Below are 23,068 nucleotides of genomic sequence, written 5' to 3'. Positions count from 1 at the left end.
AGAAGCCTGTATTTGATATCTGTTGCATATAGAGCCCGGGTCGGACAATGCAAATGGGGAAATAGGTGTGGGACGAGCAGGTAATAAACGCACTGGGCGCATATTCGATAGAGTTATACCCTGTGAGTTTCAATTGGCATCTGGAATTTACTCAAAAGGGTACCTAGATATTTAGGTGTGCAAAGCCAAAGGATGCAAGCATATCAAAGAGAAGAGTATCATATCCATAGCTTAATATGGCAATAGGTACCTGCGTAAGCATGAGTTCGATCCCAATGTTCTAGCCTTGAAAAACGAGGGTGAAGCGACTTCTTAGATAAAAGCAGTTCAGCTATCATCTCCAGAGATCTTACATGACCAGTCGATGAAGACGTATTTCACATGTCCAGCAGTGGCCTTTTTTCTTCTCGAGGAGTATCCAGCTCCTAGCATACATCATTTCGTACATGCAGCCATTCACCATAGAGGGCATAGGTGTAGTCAAAAAGAGAGATATGACATCAAACAGGTCAGATAGACAAACAAAGGGGTAAGACATAACGCCCCATATAGACAAACACATTTACCATATTAAAATCCCTGGTCAATTTCCTTCCATAAGTTCGCCCTGACCTGTTTCCCATACCTGTGTGTCATCTAAAAGTGAAAAATGGAGGTGAAACGTAGGAGAAGAGACAGACAAAAAAGATAAAATCACCGTACTCCACGACGAACGACGTAGTCGTCCGTATCAGATAGGAGAAAAAGAAACGTACTGCGCCTTTTCCCAGAACTGAAACCGATAGTTGGGCAAATAATTGTTCCAAGGGACAAGTTATAACAGGCTGATCATTAAGATTAGAGCGAGTGCAGTAGGAACCAGTTTTTATTAAGGAGAGGCAAAAATGGGTATCCAACAACATGCAGTGTAAAGAAAAAGATAAGAAGAAATTTCCCCCCTCTCTTCAAGCTAACATGGTAGGCGCAAGCAGATAATCATTGCCCATGGCATCGGACGGATATGATTGATGGGATGTGAGTCCCATGGAGTCAGTGGAGCCCCCTATAGTAGAAATGTCAAGAGGCCCTGGAGACTCTATTTTTGGATATCCACTGGTTGCATCCAAGGTAGAAGGCGGAGTTACGACAGTGGGGCATGTCGCTGAGGGTGCTAAAGTTTGGGATTTTATGTTTTGACAATCTTGGGCGGGAGAAGTATCTCCTGCACAAGAAAATCGAACTGAGCCTTCTCCACTGGAAGAGGGCCGTTTCCAGGGCTTCATTGAGTATGAGTCTAGAATTTCGCCATCATTCAAAGGAAGGTCCAAAACGGATGGGTATGAGAGGCTTTCCTCGTTGTCCAGATACTCCTTCACATAGTTAACTTGCTGCTCCACGGTGGGGTCATCAAGAGGGTAGATGGTGGGTGAGCATCGCTGGCACATATCAGGGGTAGGATAACTCCATGGGCTAGTGGGCTGGATAGCAGGAGATGGGAGGGTAGACCTTGGGGTGCGAACTGCGTGGTGAGCGCTATCGGGTGATTGCCAGCCGGCCGGAAGGCCACTCGATGCAGCATCGCTTGGGGGTGTGATGTCGCCGGAGGAAGTGGTAAGATTGGGATTGATCCCAGAGAAAGCTAGTGCTGAGCAACTTTCAATGCTTGAAGAGGAGCCATGAGTAGAGCTGGCGTTCGGATAGTGGCGATTCATGGTGTGTGTATGATGATGGTGATGATCAGAATAGCCGACTGGGGACTGGCAAGGGTCTTCAATCAGAGAAACATTTGAGGAAGCGCTCGCGCGGCGGCCATCATAGCATGGGGTGACTTTAATTTGATGCCCACGATCGTGAGAAGGTGCTATTATCCAGCGTACTCGAGAATCCCAGGCCTCAGGGTGAGCTGGTTGCCCAGCGGGAGGAGGGTATCCAATGAATTGAGGAGGATAGTTGTCGTTGACGCGGCTGCGCAGTTCCATTGCTTGTGTTGGTGACAATGATAACGATCCTCCGCGATCAGTAGGGCGGCTTGCAGGCCTCTTCCGTCTCTGCCTTGAGGGCTTGGTGACTCCCCATTTCTTGAGTCTGCTTCGCAGTTGGGTCTCACTACAATTGGGGCCCATTTGTAAGTAAACTTTCTTCTCCATTTGATCATGATTGAAAGATTCATAGATGAACTGGTTAACTGAGGAACAACAAACTTACGTCGGATTGAAGTCTTCAGTACGGATCTTCTTCATGACCTGCTTGAGCGGCCATTCCTCTTCCGTGTATAGGTTTGATATTTGAGATCGCTTGGTTTCCCAAACATCAGACGGGATTGTGGTCTTCATCGCCGGTGAATTTGATCAACCACAAAAGGGACGGATGGCACAACAACCTAAGTCTCAAGTTGTGACGGGCTAGAAAATATAGAACTGGACGACGGGGCCTTTCTCGAGTTATATCTTGCATCGAGAGAGACACAATGATGCAACAGAGGGCGGAAAAAGAAATGTAGAAACGGCGAAGCTATGGAGTACTTGCATACATACAGAGGACTCCGCGGTAAACTAGGAGGAAGCACGCCCAAGTAGGAAAGGAGTAAACCTGTCCTGCGTACGGGAGTACTGGGTTTGTCCTCCAAAACCAAAACAATCCTCGTATCATGGGCATTCCGAAGCTGCGCCAGCCACAGCAGCGGTGCCTTGCTAGCTAGCTCGTTCAAGCTTACTTTGAACAGGGCCTCCAAGTCTTCGCTGGCGTGTATGTATGTATGTGTGTATGTAAGTATGTATGTACCCAACGAAGTGAGGGTACACCGACGTCAGCGACAGCCAGCACCACAAAAGGGCAGACAATGATTTGCCACCAGCAAATTGACAGGGAAGAGTCCAGCATCCAGGGCTTTCTTCAGCGCAATGTGACAGGTCAGTTTATCTCCTGTGTGGCTCGCTGTCGGATCCATCGTAACTTCTATAAATTACCCATGGGCTCACCACACTTGTGTCAATTTTCTTCAGGGGCGCCACAACCACACCTGAACCCCTCCCGATAGACTCCTCTATCCTGGGCCCTCTACGTCTTTGGCGTAACGCGACTGGGTTATTCTGCATGCAACTGCGGAGCGAATCCCTCGCTATTATTTTAAATATACGCGGGTATTGCTTCGTACATGGTTGGGGGAGCGAATAATACCCTCTCCCTGAGCTTCTTACCCGGACTTTCGGGGCATCAGGCGATGAGATTCCAGGCGATTGGTTAATGATTGTTTATCGATACCTGCTGGTTCGATCTGTTGTCCCTCCTCCCGGTAGGGATCTGGCCTGTTGATGCTCGTGAAGGAGGAGCTCGCACTTCAAGGTATCAAGCAATGCCCCGACCATTGCCGACAGGCCGAGAAGGGAAGTCAACAGATCTGTCGCTCGAACAGGGCTTGAATGGAAAGCTCAAATTGGAATCCTATTTCTCAACGATTTTACTCCTCCCCGTTTCGATATTATCGATTATTGATCTTCTCCCTTCAGCCAGCCAGTGATGGTTCCTCAGCTTTGCTAGAAACTCTGGCATCCGGAACAGGTACTTTGCAGGGGATGATCTGCGAGCCACCAGAGAGCCGTGATGTTGTGCCTTGGTCATATCGTGGACCTTTTGATCTGATTATTTTTGCAGGGGTTGGGAACAAGTCTGCCATTTGCATGCTTCCTTCATGGTCCTCAGAGCATGAAGCTTGCAAGGAAGCAAAAAAAAAAAAAAAAAAGTGTGTCTGGAGAGGAGAAAAAGCAAAGGGAATGGAAGCCTGTAGACTTGATGTGAGTTATACACACCCCCGTAAAGGGAAAGGGAAAAGAAAAGAGAGAGAGAAAACTCGAAAAAAAAAAAAATTGTAATAAAAAAGAAAGAGGTGAGTAAGTTGATCAGATCGGCAAGTTAAATTCCAGTGGACCCTTTTGAAGGACCCCCAGAGCTTAAAAAAAGCCCCAAGGGAGATCTTCACAGTTTCTCCATTTATACATGCCTCCAAGAAGCTTCATGACAAGAAGAGGGTTGTCGTTGAAGGTACCTCTGGCTTCAAAGCTTTACCTTCCCGTGCAGTCTCACAGCGGGCATGACCAAAGCAACCACCGGACGGCGTCAAAGCACGATGGCTTGCCTGTAGCGCTCATAAGCAGCATGAAAATAGCTAGCCTGTTCACAAAAGCCGCCAGGAGGAGCTACTGGGGCCGGAACTACAAGAAGCAAGCCCCCTTTGAGTTATCGCCTTGAGCTCTCCTGGAACTGTGCTCTGTAGTGGGTACCGAGGCCGTGGCTTGCGGGTTTGCTTTTGATGACCTGTCCCCGTTGTACGGCGTCGATACAAGTCCTTGCACATGCGAAGAACTGTTCCATTCTCGCTGTAAATAACTACAGTACGTGCAAAGGAAGGAGGAGGAGAATATACTGCGTACACGCCTGTTGTACCCACATTGAGTACTTCGTATGTCTTCCGATAAAAGGGGTAGTGCAATTCGCTGGTCATGGTGCATCATCAGAGAGACATGGGGCCCAGGGCAGAGCTGAACAGCAGCGCGAGGAACATGTCTGGAAGGAAACGTCACTCTTCTCCAGAGTACGAAGTACGTTCCACTAGTTATACTAGTTATGGATACTCGTGGTCACGGAGTCCCTCTTCCTCTCTCCGCGGTGTGCTACCACTGCCATTGGCGACGAGATATATCCATGCCTGGCTTGGCAATCTCCCGGCTGCGATTGTTTGACGACGCTGTCACCCAACCGATGGGCAGCCAAGCGAGGGAGGGGGGGGGAGAGCAAGGTTGGGGATACATGCTTTAGCCCGCCTCTCGAAATCTCACTAATGCGGTGAGATTGTGGCTAGTTCGAGTCCATCATCGAAAGCGAGCCAGGCTAACTAGAGGCAGAGTGTCATTTCGCCGGAAGCATTAGCCGAAGCACTCTTTAAGGCAGCCAAGGGTAATGCGGTTAAAGCGGTTTTTCAATGGCGAGTGTGGTGTACATTGAAAAGGCAAGCCTTTTACTCTGGACACATTGTGCATCAAAGAGCCTCTACTTCGTATATGAGCATAAATGGATTCCAACAGATGCTCAAGTCCGCAGAGCAGAGCTGCAGTTGAAGACCTTCACCTTCGCTATGGGTTAACTGGTTATCTCCCACTCTCTCTCGCCCTCTTTCGCAGGAGCCAGAGAATCTGCAACTGCCCGCGGCCGAAAGAGTGTCAGCCGAGATTCTAGGTTGATCACCCCCATCACACTATGTCAGTAGTAAAACGTATAATCACGAGGGCGGATCGGCTTTCCAATGCGGGTTTATCTGTTTCTCTCCTGAAAGACGGCAGTTACTCCGCAACACGTTTCTCCAGAAGGAAGAAGACCCCCTCTTGTTGTGACCGAGTGGGCTGAAATCACGGGTTAATCACACGGGCAAACAGCCTGGGAGCCGCTTTTGAGCCTGGCATTTCTCGATTCCATCTGACTTGCTCCATAATAAAACAAGTAGTCAGCTATTAGGACATGTTATATTGTGATTATTGTATGGTCATCCCGTCCGTATGGGGCAGTGCGGAGCCGCCCACATAAGTTATTAATTGCATTTGATACCACCGTCATCATCGTTCGATTGAGTTCCTAGCTAGGCGGAAATAGTTGGCGGTCCCTTGTTGATATCATCACTTGTTATGACTATATGACACGGCTAGGCGGCAGCTCTAATATAATATCCGAGCATCATATGACGGGGATCAAAAGGAGCCAATTTCGACAAGCGATGCTAGAGCCAGGAGAGCTGTCAGAAACTCTGCAACACTATCACATCACTGAGACTGGCCACTAGAACTGTCTCAAGATCATGATAGCACCGTTTCGACAGAGCGTACAACGAAGGCTGTGACAGATCGTCGTGATGGACATTCTTCACGAGGCTCTCGCGGCTAGTTACGTGATGTCCTATCCGTTTGGCTGTGGCTGACGAGCAGCCTCCAGACTGCCCGTGTATCCATCGCACAGGCAGGCAGGTGAGAGTATCAAGTATCATGGTAGGGACGAAAGCGTTACTTTGAAGGGCTCCCGCGTCTTAAAAAGCTGTTGTTGTTGCTGCTGCTGCTGCTGCTGCTCGCTATACTCCGTTCTGCACGCTCGCCAGGATGTACTCCATGCGTATCTGAGCCAAAAACGCCCACGGTTCAGGCATCCTCAAGTCCACAAGGCAAAGGGGGCGCTCATAGGGTCCGTTGTGGCCCAAGCAAATGCTTTCCTTTCTTTTCCTCGCTTCATCAAGAAGAGTGACGTTGCAGGCGAAGCCAAAGCCACCCCCGTCTCTGCGCAAAATAGGTGGCCTCACAAACTCGCCCACCACCAGCGGCGTTCTAGAGGCCGTGAGAGAGGCCGGGAGAATCAAGAGGCTGGCTGCTTCTTCCCGCATGCTCCCGCTCTCTCAAGCCATCCTGTTCGCCTTGGGTTGTTCCCAGCACGCAGCATTGAAAATGGCTATCTAAGCGCCACCCTCTGCCTTTTGGCGTTTGGTGGTGCCAATGACTCGCGGACTAGTCAAGCGGAACATATGCACTGCTCGCTTTCGTTAGTTGATATCAAAACGCAGTCGACGGCCCATCACATACCGCCATTCTTGATCGCCCGTGGAGCTGTGAGTTAACTATGTATGCACCGTTCTTGACATGGCGAGGGCCACTGGCTACTTGGGCTGTAACTACGGAAATTATCATGTCTTCCACCGCGGACTAGACTAGGCAGTTATGTGCAGATCCATCCATCGGCCACAGCTCTTCGCCGCTAACCCCGTCTGCCCATTTTTATTTATTATTATTTGCGAAACACCAGGAGAAGGATACAAGGTATGCAGCCATACTGCTACACATGTTCAGCCTCAATAGTGGCGTTTGGAGATGGTTTCTTCTTCAAGAGAACAGGAAGTTCTCCTCCTGGCCTGCGTTGAAACTGGACTGCAGACGCCTGGATGGCTGGGAGCAGCCGGAGGGCCACGGCCACGCTGGACACAAGGACAGAGCTCCAGGACTTTCGCCACCACAAGAAGAGCTCATCTGAGTCACGGCATGTCCTATCTATTATTATTTCATGGCCAGCACCCGATGGAGGTTCTCCGGAAAGCGAGTGTTGTGCCAGCGTTCGCTGTTCTGGCTGCGTTCATGCAGGCGTGCGAGCCATGACTACGTACACTGCAGGCGGCGGACGGAACACTGGATCCCGATATCGCAAGCGGAGCTGTAGCTAGTAATGATCATAATAATATTCAGTATTATTATTATTATCGTTGTTATTATTATTACCACGGAAGACGGTGTGCATCTATCTATGGCATACGTTGGCGGCGACTTGGAAGCAGCTGCGGAATTATATGGACGGCAGCACTCTTATGTGAGCAGCTCTCCTGGACGTGGACTATAGTTACCTGCTTCACATTGAGGGAACATGACTACAATAGTCAACTAGCATACGGAAGACTAGTTGCATCGCTACCTTGACAGAGAACAACACCCCGGATGATTCTTTGCCAATTTTCTTTGCCTTTCCCCCTCGTTCACCCTACGGATTGTCCGGATAAATTTGACATGACATATATATACATTGGAGCCCACCCTGGCTGCATCAATAGCGTACGTGCTCCTGCTCCTACGCGGGAACAGCCGGAGAATGTGTATATACCTTTGAACGCTGGATTTTGTCCGTCATCATGCTGCCGGAATGGATTTCCGGCCGTTCCATTCGTCTCCGTACATTGCATTTAGGATCGACGCCACTACTGCATGGTCCATCAGAGCAACAGCGCAATGTCCAATCCATTCAAGTGTGCGAAGAGAGTACTCTGTTACAGCCAGTAATTCGCTTGCCTCATGTCTTCTCATTCAAGGAGAACCTATGGGGTTTCAGGAATGAGCGACGCAAGCGACGACGCAAGGGACAGGGTTGATTAACATCAGGCTCCCCGGCGGGATGAACCTGTACCGCATTGTGCATACTTTGATCAAGATCAAGATAGTTATTGCTTGTAGACTTTTTATACAAGATTTAGAGAGGTCATTTTCAGGCCTTTCTCTACGGAGCGTGTGCTGCACAATCTCGCTCTGCATACACGGCGGGAATCCATCGCCGCTAGCCCTCATACTCTATGGAGGCGCTTGCTCATAGAGGGAAGTGCACAATCGCTAATCGATATATATGCTGTGCACATATATGGTGTACAGCGTGGTACGATCCTCTCTTGCTGTCTCCCTCTCCGTATTTTCCTCGATTTAGGATTTGATGCGACTAATTTGTCTCTTTAAATCTGTCTGATGTTTTATATAACCAATCATTCCAAAAAGCACCTTGAGATATTGAAACCAGTAAATTCCACTTTCTGCAATAAGTACTATATTATAGCCATGGTGGTGACAGCTAAAACCAATATAACATCACTTATTATCCGGCATCACTTGCAGGAGAGATCTCCTGTTTCCCCAAGGCCTGGATCGCCTGTGGCGCCCTGCTGCCCAACCCCAGTAGAAAGAACGAACATCTGTGATATGGTGATGCAAGGCATCCCAGCAGACACCCACGCACAGCCCAGTATGCTGGTGTTCTTTATAGGAGGACTCCATCTATCTTGCAGAAATAGACATGAGTCCCGCACCGCCGTTGTGGACGTCCCTGGTCTGGTTATTTATTCCACCCGGGCCTCTAACTAATACCTGTCAGCTAGAAGGGTGTATTCGATGTTAATCATCGACAAGTCAAGATTTCGAGTTTTCTACCACTTTCGCTTCGTTCAGCATCCGTCAGCAGCTGGGAAACTAGTTCTGCTTGAGCAAGGGGGTCAGGCAGCCATTGGCCTAAATATGTACGGCCTCCTCTTTTACTCTCCCCTCTCTTGACCCTGCGTTTCTTCTACTTATGAGTCGGGTGGAAAAAAAAAAAAAAAAAAAAAAAAATGGGATGAGAAAGAATATCCCATTGGATGGATAGTTTTTTTTTTTCTTTTTTTTTTTTTAAAAAAAAGGAACTTTAGACGACAACATGATGGCACTCTTCGATATTCTGCGGTTGGAACTCAAATCTCTCCTCTGGCCGCTCAAGAGCTCTAGAGAAATAAGTATCAGTACAATGTACTCTATATGTATCTGCCCCAATGTTGCGTATACATATATACATTTACTTAAATGGCATTGTTACGCTTCACCCCCATCACCCAAGCCGCTTGAGATCTTCTGTCATCCTCGCATGCACCTCCAAACCTCCACAGGATAGTCGCGGATATAATACTCCTTTCGTGTGGCTAGATTTTAGCTCATGCGGAGCCCTGTGCCCCAATCTCCCCGCCAGCGATCATGCATAAAAGGGGCCTTTGTAGCTAATTCAACATACTTATTATGTAAAAAAGCTGCCCTTTTCTTTTCTCTCATAGCGACTCGAAGGCTGAAAACCGTCAACCTTACTCGTTATTTAAGTGCGGAGCAGATCTGGCTCAATTGGAAGGTTGCATATCCAGACCAGCCACGCACAGGTTGTGGACAAAGCCAGGGAGAATAAAGGAGAGGCTAACTCCTCTACACGTCTAAATAGTAAGTTAGCCAACGTAGAACAGTTCAAGAGGGCAGAAAGCAATGCGAACAGTTGTCCAGGATTAACGCCTGCTTCGGTTGCATGGATATTTTTGCTTTCAATTCTGGCCTATCAACAAAAGCCGTCCCCCGCCCCATCCACCTGTAGGGCTTGTCACTAAAGAAGAAATATATGCCTTTGGAAGAGGATGACAAGTTAAGCCGACGGTGGGATTGGCCAAACCACTGAATTCAGTTTGTTGATCCATCCAAGCCCCCCATCTACGCTGTGCAACTGCTTGGAGGTGGTTGAAGCTTCCGCCGAGATGGAAGTCGACGCGGGAGACGAGGACAGCAGTGGTCAATCGTGTAACCATACAAGAAAGTCCACATTAGCTCGTGGAGCGGAGAATAAAACAAAAGGACGAGCAGAATGGCCAGTGGTGGTGAAATTGAAATACTAAATGGGTGTAGTTGAATAACGTTATTAAGACAGTGGTGGAGAATGAAGAAGTGCAAAAAGTGATATCAATAGACAAGGAGCGAGCAATGCGGCATATCGATGGGTGAGGAGGAAGGGAGAAGAAGAAATACAGCTGAATGGATGAAAACCCTCCAATGCACCTCACGATGCGTCAGTTGTCTCGAACCTCGCTGCATACCAACTAGGTAGCTAGTCAGTGTATAGATAAGGTGAGAGAAACGAAAACAAGACCAAAAAGAAACATAGTGCATAAGTGATGCGCTCTACACAGTGTTGGTTGACCAAGGCAATGTGACGGGGAAATATTTTTGCTTTTGTTGTGGATTTCCCTGAGGCGCAGGGCCGTATTTGTTTTGATACCATGATTCCATAATGATGACGGTAGTGGAGCCCACCGGCGAGAAATATGAGATGTCCTCCTTGCAGACTGCCGTTAGGAATCTATCTCTTCCTCCGAATGCGATGCTCTCTTCCTCTCTTGGACTTCTTTCTTTGCTTATCGGCCGGAAGCACGAGTGGCTCGTTTCTGAGGTTCCACTCCATAAAGCGAAGCAAGTAGTCGTCGATATGGCCAACGTGGGATTCAGAATCATCAACTTCAACGGGACGGCGGTCATCGGGGGTTGCGGAGACTGAAACCGGATATGTACTGCCGTTTGCGTGTGATACAGAGCGTTCATACTCGCCTGGTTCGATGGGTGCAGGGGTCCCCAGCAGGCTTTGGGTAGTTGACTGCTGCTGTCCTCGTGCTGCTGCGGGTGTCTGTGGAGTGCTAACATTGTCAAAGTTACTGTCGTCAACAGTCTGCTCAAGCTCTTTTTCGGCCGTCTTCGCAGCGTCGATGTCTTCCTTATCCTCAGCTTGCTCGAAAATGCGTGATGAAGTCCCATGAACCTTGGTATCCAGGACCCTATCCATGGCTGCACCAGCCTCGTCATGGCCTTCGCCCAACTCTTCGTCGCCTAGTATACCGCTGATGTCGAGCCTATTGAGATAATCGGTAGTGAACTCTCCTTCTTGTATCACCACATCATCCAACATCCTTTTCTGGTTTGCTTTACGTAGGATATTGGACTCAATCGTGTATTCAGAGACAAACCTGTAGATGTGCACATCTCGGGTTTGACCAATCCGGTGGCAGCGGTCCTGACATTGTTTGTCCATCGCCGGATTCCAATCCAAGTCGTAAAATATGACGGTGTCTGCTCCTGTTAAATTGATGCCTAGACCACCCGAACGACTTGAAAGAATGAATGCCAATATACGTGTATCATTGTTAAACCGCTCCGTTAAGAGTTGCCGCTGTTCTATCTTTGTAGAGCCATCTAGTCGGAGGTACCGATGACCATGAATATTTAAGAACTGCTCTAGAATGTCCAACATTTTGGTCATCTGGGTGAAGATCAAAGCTCGGTGACCACCAGCCTGGAGTTTCCGAAGTAGTTTATCAAGCTGCTGAAGTTTCCCACAATCGTATTGCAGTAATCGCTTGTCCGGAAAGGCAATTGATAGTCGCATTTGTGCCTCATGAAACGGGTCATATGCAGGAATTCGTTGTGAAAGAGTGAAGTAGCGTGATGTGATGGGTGTGAGTGTAGCTGCTGTAACTCCATGGGCGACAGCAGCTGGGGTAAGACATGCGAACTTTTGTACCAATGGTTCCATCATTAGCGATCTTGATTCCACGGATCGTATCATAGAGGCAAGTACCAAGGACTTATTCGAGAGCCAGTCGAGGAGTAATTTTCGTGGCGGTCGATGCCTGGTTTCTGGCTGTAGGGGAACAACAATGGTAAGGTTGTCGATAAGGCTCTGGCCATACATCGGACGTTGGCCATGGCGCTTGGATTCGAAGTACAGACATCTTTCCAGCTCCTTCATACGGGACTTCCGAGCGTTGTTGTCCATGGAGCGTAAGGTTGACTGGACAGTGGATCCGTCGAAGCTCATATCCCAGTTTGTCCGGTTATATTGTCGCTGTCGAAGAGAAGTCAATGGGTTGTATGCCATGATCCGGGCGCAGTCTTCCACCAACATCTTTGAGCCCTGTTCCCGAGAGATCGGAGCAAGATTCAAGAAGTCAAAATCCAGCTTCTCCAACGCATCTTCCTTCAGCAATCGTCGACGAATAAGAAGGTCTTTAATTTCGAAATCTGACACAACAGAGCCGGGCATGGCAAACGATGTACTGATCGGCCGTGTCTCAAACAGGTCGGGATGGTTGCAGACTTTCCGAAGCTGCATCAGACAGTTGATGATGGAAAGATAGTTCCCAGAAGCTAGGGTCTCCTTCGTTTGAGCTCGAGACATAAATCCATCGTAAAGATATCTCTGGCGTTTTGATAAGCGGCAGGCAACAACATGCTCGTATTTTGCTGGCATTTGTTTCTCAACATCCACCTTAAGACGCCGCAGAATATACGGTCTTAAAATGGTATGCAGTTTCGAAACGACTGCTTTGGCCTCGTCATCCATCGTTTCTCTTCCATGCTCTAAGATTTGTTCGACGGGGCGACGGAACCATTCTGAGAAATTCCGGAGATCTGCAAACCCTTCAATGCCGTTCCCGTCTTCATCTGATGGCATGAGGAAGAATAGAAGTGACCATAGTTCTGTCAAGTTGTTCTGTAGTGGTGTCCCCGTAAGTAGCAGCCTTGCCTGAGTCTTGAAAGTAAGCAATGTTTGCCATCTTTGAGACCGGAAGTTTTTGATATTGTGGGCTTCATCAAGCACCATATAGTGCCAGTTTCGTCGTCTGAAAATTTGCTGATCCTGAAGGACAAGTTGGTATGAAGTAATGCAGACGTGCCAACGGTCATTGTCCATCCAACCTTTTCGCTTCTGCCTTCGCTCTTCCTGGGTGCCATAATAAGTAAGTATCTTAAAACCCGGACACCACTTTTTGAACTCCATCTCCCAATTTAGCATGACACTTGTTGGAACTATGATGAGGTGTGGGCCCCAGACTTCATGCTCGACAGCTAAATGAGCCAGAAGTGCTATTGTCTGAATTGTTTTCCCTAAACCCATCTCGTCTGCAAGAATGCCGTTTATATTGCTAGCATATAGGCCAGCTAGCCAGTCAAGGCCAAAGTGCTGGTATTCGCGCAGCTTTCCTCGGAGAAGATGGGGGATAGGTGTCTTGATACCAGTCTTTTCGAGGGCTGACGCTGTTTCCCCGGCATCGGTATCTTTAGGACTCCCAACCTGGGTCGTCGGATTCTGCTGCTCCTCCGAAGTCGCTTTGGTAAATGCCTGGTTATCTATGGTATTACCATTTGTGCCTGGTGCCAGAGTCGTTGTCTCTCCTAGATCAGTGTCCAACATTGGGGTATCGTCGTCATCAGACTCCTTTTCCGGGCATTTCGTCATAACGTGAGCCTGCTTGTCACTTATGTCTGTATTGTCATTAGTGCTGGAGACACAGTTTGCAGCCGGACTATTGGCGTCTTGAGTGGTGTTTTCAGAAGCTTTAGTGCCGTTTGGGATGATGGTTTCGGCTTTGGAAAAAAAGCCTAACAAACCTCCTCCACCATGGTCATTCACATCGCTTTCCTCACTATCACTGACATCATCAGTGTATCCCTCTTCGACCCCTACATCACTATCACTCATATCGTCGTCCATGTCAGTGGACTCATCGGACTCATCGAGTAGGAGGGGATCGACCTCCTCTAGCTTGACATAGCTTTGCTCTTGCTCCCCAGTTGGGGAAAATTTGTCCCTTAATGTTTCTTTGACATAGCTACCCTCACCAGGCGTAGCTTCTCCGTCTTCATCTTGGTTCTCTTCTTCATCTTCATCTTGGTCCTCATTCTCATTTACTTCTCCGTCATCACTCTCATCGCTAGAGCCACCAGAGAGCACGGAAACGTCCATAGCCGCAAGATTCGCATACTTTGCACGAAGGGCTTCCGGGCTTAGTTGTTCATCATCATTGTCATCCAGCCCTTGATCGCTTTCAGGCTCTGAGCCTGAAGATGACATGTTACTGTCATCTCCAGAATCTTCAGTTTTGCTAGATGCGGTTTCTCCCTCGTCAGTCTCATCTTCCTCATCTTCTAGTTCGCCTGTTCCAATCCGATCTGATCTCCTCCTCTCAAATAAGGCTGTTGATTTCTTCAAGGCATTATTCAAGGCGAGCTGTTCTTCCATCTTACGCTCTTGTTCCCAAATAGCTAGCCTGGCATTATCAACTTCAGCGCGGACTAGATCGAACTGCCGTTGCAGATCCTTAATTAACTGTCGACGTTTCTGGCGGAGTTCATTGTGTTGTTCTTTGAGAATATCTTCGGGAGCCTTGTTTCGCTTTTTCCATGCATCTGCACACCAGTGTGCAAATAACCTAGCAAGGTTTCTATGGTGCTTACGCTCCTTGTCAAGTAGCTTTTTGAAGTATAATGCGTGGGCTACAAAGTGGTCTTGGTGTGAATATTGACGGGGAGGGAGCTCTTCAGGATCCGTTAGGTAAAATGAGCAGCGTTCTTTGCTCAGGACTTGGTTAGGCTTTCCTGCCTCCTGTAGCCGTAAGCGAACCTGAGCCTCCTGAAGGGCCTCCTGCGGAGTAGAGAAATGGGTATCTTCATCACCGGGTGTAGTCTTATATAGCCATTCGTAGAAGGATGAGTACTTTTTAGGAGGGAGGATGTGCGAGGGATGCTGGACTTCTAACGAAGGCATTTTTACGCGGAACCGAAGTCTCGGGAGCTTCTGGGCTGCTCCATCGTCTCTGTCCCTCACCTCGGACCGACTCCAGCGCTGCTGGTCCCAATTCTCTTGCTTCACAACCCCTGCGCCGTCACTCTGCCTTCTCCGGGGCCTTCCTGGTTTACGCTTCGGTGGAGGATCTGACGGAGAATTCGAGCCAACAGTGTTAGAGGATCGTGTAATGTCAGAGACGCGCCGCTGGGATAAAGGTTGAAGCTGAGAGGCACTTTTCGCAAATCCTGAAGCCGCTTTAGATATAACTGCGCGTCTGGAGGTACCATTTGGAGAAGTAGCTGGATCCATGCCATTATTGGAATTGCTGCCTCCGAGCACACGTCTACCATTTATCTCTGGTCTTGCAGCCACGGTGGGCGAAGCAGAGCTGCCACGTCCCTGACTCCAGCTCTGAATTGTCTTGTTAACAGGTCCCTTGTGCACCGGTGACTGTGTACGTCGCGGATCACCCTCGGGCAACATCTCGATAGGTATCATGTTTGTTCTGGTCGACCGCCGCTTGCCGTCTTCCATAAATGAGGTAGGTCCATCGAATCCGGCGCGTTTCCATGGCGGAGAAGGTGGTCGTGGTGTGCTTCTCCCTGAAGTACCCGCAAGCTTCCGCCGCTTCGATGGCGGTCCATTAATCCCATTAAGCTGGTCGTGTTTCGCGACGCCGTTATTATTCGAGTCTCGCCGTGGCTGTTGGGAGGGAGTATCCGCGGGCGTCGAAGGGCTGGCTATGCGTTGAAGGTCGCGATCGTGTTCAGGAGTCGAAGTATCGCGACTGTGTCCCCTGCCGTTCGGCGTGCCGTTTTGCATGTCTTGTCACTAAAGAAAGAAAGAAAAAAAAAAAAAAAAAAATTGAATGGGGGGAACAGGAAAATAAGCTAGGAAAAAGACCCTAACCCGTGATATCTGGGCGAATATGCGGTCAAATCTCCCAAATCTCCCATCAATCGATAGATCTATGTCTGTCGAGGCCACACACGAAATCTGGCATCATTATCGGCAAAGCTGCGTTGCTGGTGGGCTTAAAGATGGCTGATCCTGAGGATTTGGCGGGAAGTCGTTAATTTTCGCCGCTGCAGCTCGCGAGATAACGAATTAGCTGACTAAGCACGACCTGGTTGACTAAGCAAAGGTCGAAACTCAGCGACGGAAAGGAAGCAAAGACGGCAGAAGCAACCTCACAGCAGACACCAGACGAGCGAGAAAGAGACACGCACGACAGCGACAGCAAGCGGACAAGTTGCCAATGGTGAGTGGTCTCCGTCCCTGAGGGTGGCAGGGGCTGGCTACGGCGGTTTTACTGACGAGCGGGAGCAGATGCTGTCGAGACGAGTCCTGTCGGCGGCGCGAGCGCCAGCGCTGGCTCGCATGCTAACAGCCCCTAGAATCACAGCGACACAAGTCCGATATGCCTCTCAGGCTGAGATACAGGATCCGGGCATGGTTCGTCACCGGAATTCAGGCACTTGACCCTAGCGAGGTAGAGGGGGACGACCTGTGTCTGGGGCTGACTCTTGTGGTTTATAGAATGGCGGATATGAGAACCCTCCAGCAGTGAAGCGCCAGTTCCGTGACCCAAATGCTGGGTGGTGGGATCCCCAGGATAAACGGAACTTCGGCGAGCCGGTCCATGAAGACAACGACATCTTGACAACATTTAGCCCGGAGGAGTACACCCACTTTAAGGCTCCCAAGGCCTTTTTCCTGCTCGGCTGTTCCATAGCCAGCGTGTTCGCCTTTTCTGGCATCGTCAGCCTCTTCTATCCAGACAAGCCCAGCGCTCCCCGGACATTCCCAGACGGCCTCGAGACTGAGCTGGGTGGACCTAATGCTGTATCTGTGAGTTTGATGGCTAATTCCCGGATTCAAACAGTGACGTCTTAGCTGATATTATTTTACCCTTTTTCTTTTTATTACTTTATAGGCGAGAAAGCACCATGAGGATAGCTGGTGATGACCGAGAAGGTTATTGAACTTGTATATAAAAAGACAGCCTAGAGATCCAATCACAGATATTGCGAAAGCCTGACGACCCTGTTGTCCTATTTACTAGTGAATCCATTTTGCTTCAGAGGCACATGGCCGTCAAAAAGGAAATATAACACCGCCATTGCCTCACCATACTCATACAACTTATCAGATACTACCCTGGTGGTTTATGATGCAGCAATAGTCTTGAGAGAGAGAGAGAGAGAGAGCTAACAACTCTGGTCAGGCTTTGTGGCTTCGACCTGAAGGGCCAATTGACCGATGCGGGCAGGGTCCAGTAAATAAAGAAACCCAGGCATGTAATGTTATACTTCTTCTAGGAGGGAGTTCTGAGATGTAACGCATATACGTAATAAAAGGACGTAGAAACTGCCGGAGACGGAGGTTTTCAATTTTTGTCGTCTGCATCGTGATCGATATAAATATGAAGTTATTCTTCGCTGCAAGGGGGCCCGGCAGCAAGCCACAGTATAAGATCTGACACACTACGTCAGAGGCCAAAATCCACATCTTCCCCCCTGGACAGCGACATCAACCACCCCGTCCTGTTTCTTCTGCTATTTTGTATTCCTCTAGTTTCGTTTATCTGGGAGCTCGAGGTGTTTTCCACCCGATTCGACCAGAGCACCACAGGGGCTTCACTTTTCCTTCTCACCGAAAGCTGGATGAGTGTGGTTCTCCAGTTTGCCCCGTAACGTGACGCCGGCTGTGTTTTCTCTCTGCCATCACCAAACAAACAAGCAAGTCAGCATCATCCCAAGGGCTTCATACTTCCTTCTCTTCACCTCTTTACCTCTCCATACAGGTACACCGAAGCCACGTACCATCCCTTGGCCTGAGATCTTCTACTGAACACTGGGGCTTCTCTAGATCTATGCGCGACGCCGACGTTGACAAACTGCCACCCCCTGGACGTTGGATCACGAAGCTCTGATGAGCGTGAGCACCAGCGAGACGACTTACATGTCCAGTACCAAAAGACACTCTGTGGGCGGCATCAGACGCGTGGACAGCCCAAGCAATAATGTCCGGCGTCACTCTCGAAATATGTCTGCTGCCCGCCGGCGCCGAGTTAGCAGTAACGATGCCTATACTTATGGCCTTCGGGTAGCCTTCTTAGCCTACCTTCTTCAGGCGCGAACGAAAAGAGTGCAAGCTGCTCCTCCTCCGCCTCGGCCACAGTCACTCAACCGGGCTTCAACCTCGTTTCATGACCTGATGAAGGACTTTAGCTTGGTGCGGGACTCGAAAAGCACCAGGTTCCCTCATGGGTTCATCAGCGAGCTTGAAAGACGACTGACGGGTGTCCTGATTGGCAGGGAGAATAGAAAGGAATTCCAGGATTCTACCGTCAAAAGGACGTTTGGGGCCTTTCTAAACTCATTAAAGGAGCAGACATTCAAGAAACGGATGGAAAAGGACAGGCGAGTCGAGGATCTGGTGCTTATTTTCTTCTCAAATGCAACCAAGGAGCTGTCCAAGGGGAAGGCCCCGGAAGACACCAGCTGGAAACTGATGGTAGATCGCCATGTTGCATTGTTTGTCCGGCTTATCACTTTCATTCTAAAGGACCATGACTGGATCAAAGACCGACCAGAGCTCGCAAGCAGGCTTGCAACACTGGAAAGCAAGCTGCTTGCTCATGACCAAAATCTTACAGTGTCTTCTCAAAGAGATAGCCACACTATTGAAGTTGCGGCTCCACTAAGCTATGATGTAAAGGACATGCCTCTAGTGCTGACTGTTGCAAAGGCATTTGGTCTACGGAACTCCCAGGTCCAGTCGGATATCAACAAGAATAAAGATGCCTGGACGGGGAAGGAAGCACTGCAGGATTTGAAGCTATATCAAGCACACCTTAATCTCAATACTGGGGGTACTCTCTCCGTAGCCGATTTTGAGATTGAAGAGGGATATGAGGCATGGAGAAAGGCAGAGGGGCCGGACCTCTCACAGATGATGTTGGCCATAATCCAATCCAACCCAGAGCTTGCAAAGAGTACAGGTGCAACCTTACCACAATTCAATGCTCAGCTTGCGGACAACCCAACTGAGGAAGACTTCAACCTGGATCCGTATCCCAATGCATCGGAAGGTTCATCTTACGTGATCGACCAACCGGTGGATATGACCTCATTATCTCTGGAGGAACAGACCTACGAGCATCCTGACACGAACTTGTACACTTTCATACCCCCAGATCCACGATCATATTACCGGTTTCTGCTAAGCCAACTCCTCACACATGACCTCAGTGACCAGTCTCTCGAGGCATCGGAGGCTACCTCAGAAACTCCGGCTTCGAAATTACTATCAAAGCAGTCGACAGAGCTGCTCAATGAAATATGTTTACGCTGGAGGATACCTAACTTCACCCGAGTAGTTCTTTTCCTGGACGTCATTCGGGAAAAGTACGTGGACCAGGAAATTAGCCTAGACACTCTCGATTCAGCATTCGCGTTTGTCAAAGATCCTCCACCGACCAAAAATAAGCGCGCCAGCATAGTCATGGCACCTATCTTGTACGATAGGAACAAATGGACACAGGCAGATATATTCTGCATGCAACGTGTCATAGCTGGAATACATGAAGGTTTGCTACGACAGCTGTATGAAACAATGATGTCCTGCTACGAAACCAAGATTCCGCCAATTGGCCCCGTGATGTATGTCCTAGAGAGTCACGTCGAATCTGATCCGTACTTTGTGGAGAGTACGGAGGAGCGGGAGCGGTTTCGGGAGTATGCCTCTGAGGGGCTCCTAGAAAAAGCCAAAGCCATCTACCAGGAGGCCCTAAATAAAGAGATTCCTCCTGAGCAGCATGAGTGGGAGTTCCACCACGTTATCCAGCTTGGCAAGGCTGTTATGAAAGTCTGTCAACGGATACAAAAGCGCTACAGAAAGAATCCCGATATACTAGGGTGAGCTACCTTATAGACATTTTAGCAAGAAGATATACTAACCATTCTTTTCACAGAGTAAATCCTATTGCCGTCCTGGTTAATTATATTCTCCCTGTGTATGCTGAAGACGCAAGGGATATGATCATCCGGATAATGGAACGAGCGCAGGAAAAAAACGAGCAGATTGAAATGCAGGATGGATTCGATTTATACGGTGAGCTTTCTAGCATTCGACAAGCTTACATTGAAGCCCTTCCTGGCGAGTCATTCCCTTTTCACCTTGAGGAACTGCTAGCGGAATTTGTCTGGCGCTGGATCCAGGTTACAAATGCCAAAATGAATGACTGGGTAAACCAAGCAGTTAAACAGGATAATTTCAAAGTCCAAACGGATTCTCCTGGTGAGATACCCACAGAAGAACAGCGACATAGTGTTTCAGTAACAGACGTGTTTCGGTCATTTAATCAGGTTGTGGACCAAATAGTGCAATTGAATTGGGACGATGATGTAGGATATGCGAAGTTCATGACGGCTATTTCGCGGTCGATTGGGAACGGAATGGCAAGATATTGCGAAATTTTGGAGGGACTATTTAGCCGCGAGATGGACAGATTAACACCAGAGCAAGAGGCTGCAGCAAGACAGACAAAGCAGGAAAAGTGGATGCAAATGGCAAAGGACGCTTGGAGTAGCAAGGAAAAGGTTGAACCATTTCAATTCTTTCCAGAGGTATGGCAACATCTACTTACTCCACTATCTATTCTTCTTCCATATCCTTGCCTAATTAAAGGAAGCGGCTGCTGACAATAACCTCTCACAGTCCTTTGTGAAACTCAATAATATTGAATATGCACTGCAGAAATTCGATCAGCTGGAACGTGACATTAATGTCGATGCGTGCGCCGAGGTGCTGGCAAAGAACGCACCGCCTTTAGCGAAGAGGCAACGCAAGATAAGCAATTATGTCTTCACTGTCAAAATTGTTGAAGCCGAAGATTTGAAAGGCTGCGATCTTGACGGCCTAAGTGATCCGTACGTTGTCTTAACTGATGAATACCAGAAGCGAATTTCCAAATCGCGTATTATCTACAACAATCTCAACCCACGATGGGACGATACGGTAGATATCATGACAAAAGGCCCACTGAACATTATTGCAACCATATGGGACTGGGACGCTGTTGGAGACCACGATTACGTTGGTAGAACATCAATGAAGCTCGACCCTGTGCATTTTGCTGATTTCGCACCACGGGACTACTGGCTGGACCTGGATACCCAAGGAAGGTTACTCCTAAGGGTTAGCATGGAAGGAGAGCGGGATGATATTCAGTTTTATTTTGGCAAGGCTTTCCGTACGCTTAAGAGAACGGAAAAGGATATGACGAGAAAGATTACAGAAAAGGTAAGACTTGCTCACATCCGATATCCAACATCTTAAGTGTTAACGTGGTGTATAGTTATCGGCGTATATCAACCACTGCCTGTCGCGGCGAGCTCTTAAAGCCCTTCTTTCCCGTGGCATCAGCATGTCGACCGTTTCTAGTTACTTTAATCGAAACCGGACACAGTCAAGCCAAGCGCCGACGCAAGCTGAGGTTGAGAACGCCCTTGCGCCTCTATTTACGTATTTCGATGACAACTTTTCCATAATGAATCAAACGCTTACAAGCCCTGCTATGCGCACCGTTATGGCTCGACTGTGGAAAGAGGTCCTTTCTACAGTTGAATCTCTCCTTGTCCCGCCATTATCTGACAAACCGTCCAATCAAAAGCCACTCACGCAGCTAGAACTTGACATAGTTCAGACCTGGCTTGGATTACTTCTCGCCTTTTTTAACGCCGTTGATGAAGAAACAGGAGAAGCCAACGGGGTACCAATGGATGTCCTCAAAAGCCCCAAGTATCATGAGATACAGACGCTGTTTTATTTCTATTTTGAACCGACGGAGCAGCTGATCCGTACTTCAGAGCGCATGGCTAGTGCCACTGCCGCTAGACAGCAGGCGAACCGTAACCGCCTCTCCGCCTCAACCATGGCTCTAGGTGTTCCGGGTATCGCTGGCGTCCTCTCCACCCGACGAGGGAAGAGCATCTTTCTATCTCGCAATCTGGGAACAATGAAGAAAGCGAAAGAGGAGAAGCGGCGCGAGGCCCAGGCCGAGCCTAATGATGATATGATATTAAGGATTCTCAGAATGCGAGTGGAAGCTGCTGGCTATCTTCGAGATCGAAGCAGGCAGAAGGAGCGGCTGGCAACGGCGGCTGCTGCAGATCTGATTGTTAAGCAGAGTCTGATGGCCGGCACTGGAGGTCGCATGTCAGGAACTTTGCCACGATATTGAAGTGCTACGAATAATGTTTTCCCCTCCCTCTGTCTCTCTTTTTAATACGTCTTCTTTTGGCGCCGGAATTAATATCGCAGCTCGTTCGGGCGTAGGATGGTTGCATGAATGTGATGCGCTGGGATAATGGAGACGGTATGCCAATTTTTCGTTATTATTTGTCCTGGCACATAATGGTATCAATTAGTCCTATAGAGGATTTATATCACCCTATAATTCATGATGTCCCATATATACATATTTGTGTATGCCATTATACTCTTCATCATTCAGCTATATATTTGATGTTTTTCTTTTTCGGTTAAATGTACACCTGGATGATATTTTGTTCTCTACTGGAGAGCAATACACTCAAGCTCGACTGGAACACCCTTGGGAAGCTGATGCACGGCAACACAGCTGCGAGCAGGCTTGTGGGAGAAATACTTTTCAAACACTCCGTTCATCTCTGCAAAGTCGGCCATATCAACGAGGAAGACCTAGGTTATATTATAAGTTAGAATTGGAGTTCAATTGGCCCCGCAACGGCAAGAAGAGCATACGTTGACCTTGACGACTTTATCAATAGAGGAGCCAGCAGCAGTCAGTACAGCACAGATGTTGCGGCAGCAGAGGTCAGTCTTCTCAGCAATGCTTCCCTCGAGGAGCTTGCCAGTGTTGTCGGCGGGAATTTGGCCGGAGACGAAAACCTGCCCGCCAGCCTTGATGGCTTGGCTCTATGGATTGTTTAGATGAGTTCTTGCTTCCAAGTGATAATCTCCACGCTGAGCAATGCAGGAAACGTACGTATGGGCCAGCAGCTAGAGAACGTCAATTAGTCTACTGCTTCGTTGCTTGACTGAAATAGCCGGCGGGCAATGGAGGGGTGAGACTCGACTTACGGGGACAGGCGTCCTTGGTAAAAACAGGCTCCATGGGGAGAGACGTGATCGCAGTTCTAGTAAATGTGCGCGTGTAGCAAGGTGAGGTTGCGGCTAGATGCGAGAGTCGAAGCGGGCGAAGTTGAGCACAGGAGGGAACCAGTCGGCGAGCCAGCATCGGGAGGTGTCTCGTAGATGGCGTATTTATACGGCAAGCCGGGAGTCACTGGTTGTTGTTGGTTCGATC

At 48.7% G+C, this 23,068-nt stretch overlaps 6 protein-coding genes across 8 annotated transcripts; 2 read left to right on the top strand and 4 right to left on the bottom strand.

Moving 5' to 3' along the window:
• Window positions 1–2: 2 nt before the first annotated feature.
• On the bottom strand, window positions 3–3,718 carry TERG_06063 (uncharacterized protein). The gene has a single exon (XM_047748545.1). It carries the CDS (start codon window positions 2,124–2,126, stop codon window positions 945–947), a length of 1,182 nt encoding a protein of 393 aa, XP_047604529.1. The 5' UTR covers window positions 2,127–3,718; the 3' UTR covers window positions 3–944.
• A 123-nt stretch (window positions 3,719–3,841) lies between these two features.
• On the bottom strand, window positions 3,842–4,741 carry TERG_06062 (uncharacterized protein). The gene has a single exon (XM_003233018.2). It carries the CDS (start codon window positions 4,475–4,477, stop codon window positions 4,151–4,153), a length of 327 nt encoding a protein of 108 aa, XP_003233066.1. The 5' UTR covers window positions 4,478–4,741; the 3' UTR covers window positions 3,842–4,150.
• Window positions 4,742–9,865: 5,124 nt separating this feature from the next.
• TERG_06059 (uncharacterized protein) lies at window positions 9,866–15,534 on the bottom strand (the record flags this gene model as incomplete). Its single annotated transcript, XM_003233015.2, has 1 exon — window positions 9,866–15,534. The coding sequence occupies one exon, from the start codon at window positions 15,532–15,534 to the stop codon at window positions 10,453–10,455; it is 5,082 nt and encodes a 1,693-aa protein (XP_003233063.1). The 3' UTR covers window positions 9,866–10,452.
• An 87-nt stretch (window positions 15,535–15,621) lies between these two features.
• TERG_06058 (uncharacterized protein) lies at window positions 15,622–16,751 on the top strand. 2 transcript variants are annotated; one of them, XM_003233014.2, is made up of 4 exons: window positions 15,927–15,973; window positions 16,042–16,167; window positions 16,252–16,563; window positions 16,649–16,751. In XM_003233014.2, exons 1-4 carry the CDS (start codon window positions 15,971–15,973, stop codon window positions 16,676–16,678), a joined length of 471 nt encoding a protein of 156 aa, XP_003233062.1. In that variant the 5' UTR covers window positions 15,927–15,970; the 3' UTR covers window positions 16,679–16,751. The 2 variants fall into 2 exon arrangements, with proteins under 2 accessions (XP_047606776.1, XP_003233062.1); XM_047750091.1 differs by having other exon boundaries at window positions 15,622–16,167.
• A 602-nt stretch (window positions 16,752–17,353) lies between these two features.
• On the top strand, window positions 17,354–21,698 carry TERG_06057 (uncharacterized protein). 2 transcript variants are annotated; one of them, XM_047748544.1, is made up of 3 exons: window positions 17,354–19,634; window positions 19,691–20,345; window positions 20,437–21,698. In XM_047748544.1, the coding sequence occupies exons 1-3, from the start codon at window positions 17,647–17,649 to the stop codon at window positions 21,055–21,057; spliced, it is 3,264 nt and encodes a 1,087-aa protein (XP_047604528.1). In that variant the 5' UTR covers window positions 17,354–17,646; the 3' UTR covers window positions 21,058–21,698. The 2 variants fall into 2 exon arrangements, with proteins under 2 accessions (XP_047604528.1, XP_047606775.1); XM_047750090.1 differs by having other exon boundaries at window positions 19,691–21,698.
• Window positions 21,699–22,293: 595 nt separating this feature from the next.
• On the bottom strand, window positions 22,294–22,999 carry TERG_06056 (uncharacterized protein; the record flags this gene model as incomplete). Its single annotated transcript, XM_003233012.2, has 4 exons — window positions 22,294–22,440; window positions 22,504–22,677; window positions 22,748–22,761; window positions 22,843–22,999. The coding sequence occupies 4 exons, from the start codon at window positions 22,997–22,999 to the stop codon at window positions 22,294–22,296; spliced, it is 492 nt and encodes a 163-aa protein (XP_003233060.2).
• Window positions 23,000–23,068: the final 69 nt, after the last annotated feature.

Source organism: Trichophyton rubrum (genome assembly GCF_000151425.1).
Source record: "Trichophyton rubrum CBS 118892 genomic scaffold supercont2.7, whole genome shotgun sequence".
NCBI lineage: Eukaryota > Fungi > Ascomycota > Eurotiomycetes > Onygenales > Arthrodermataceae > Trichophyton > Trichophyton rubrum.
This window is presented reverse-complemented; position numbering and strand designations above follow the sequence as displayed.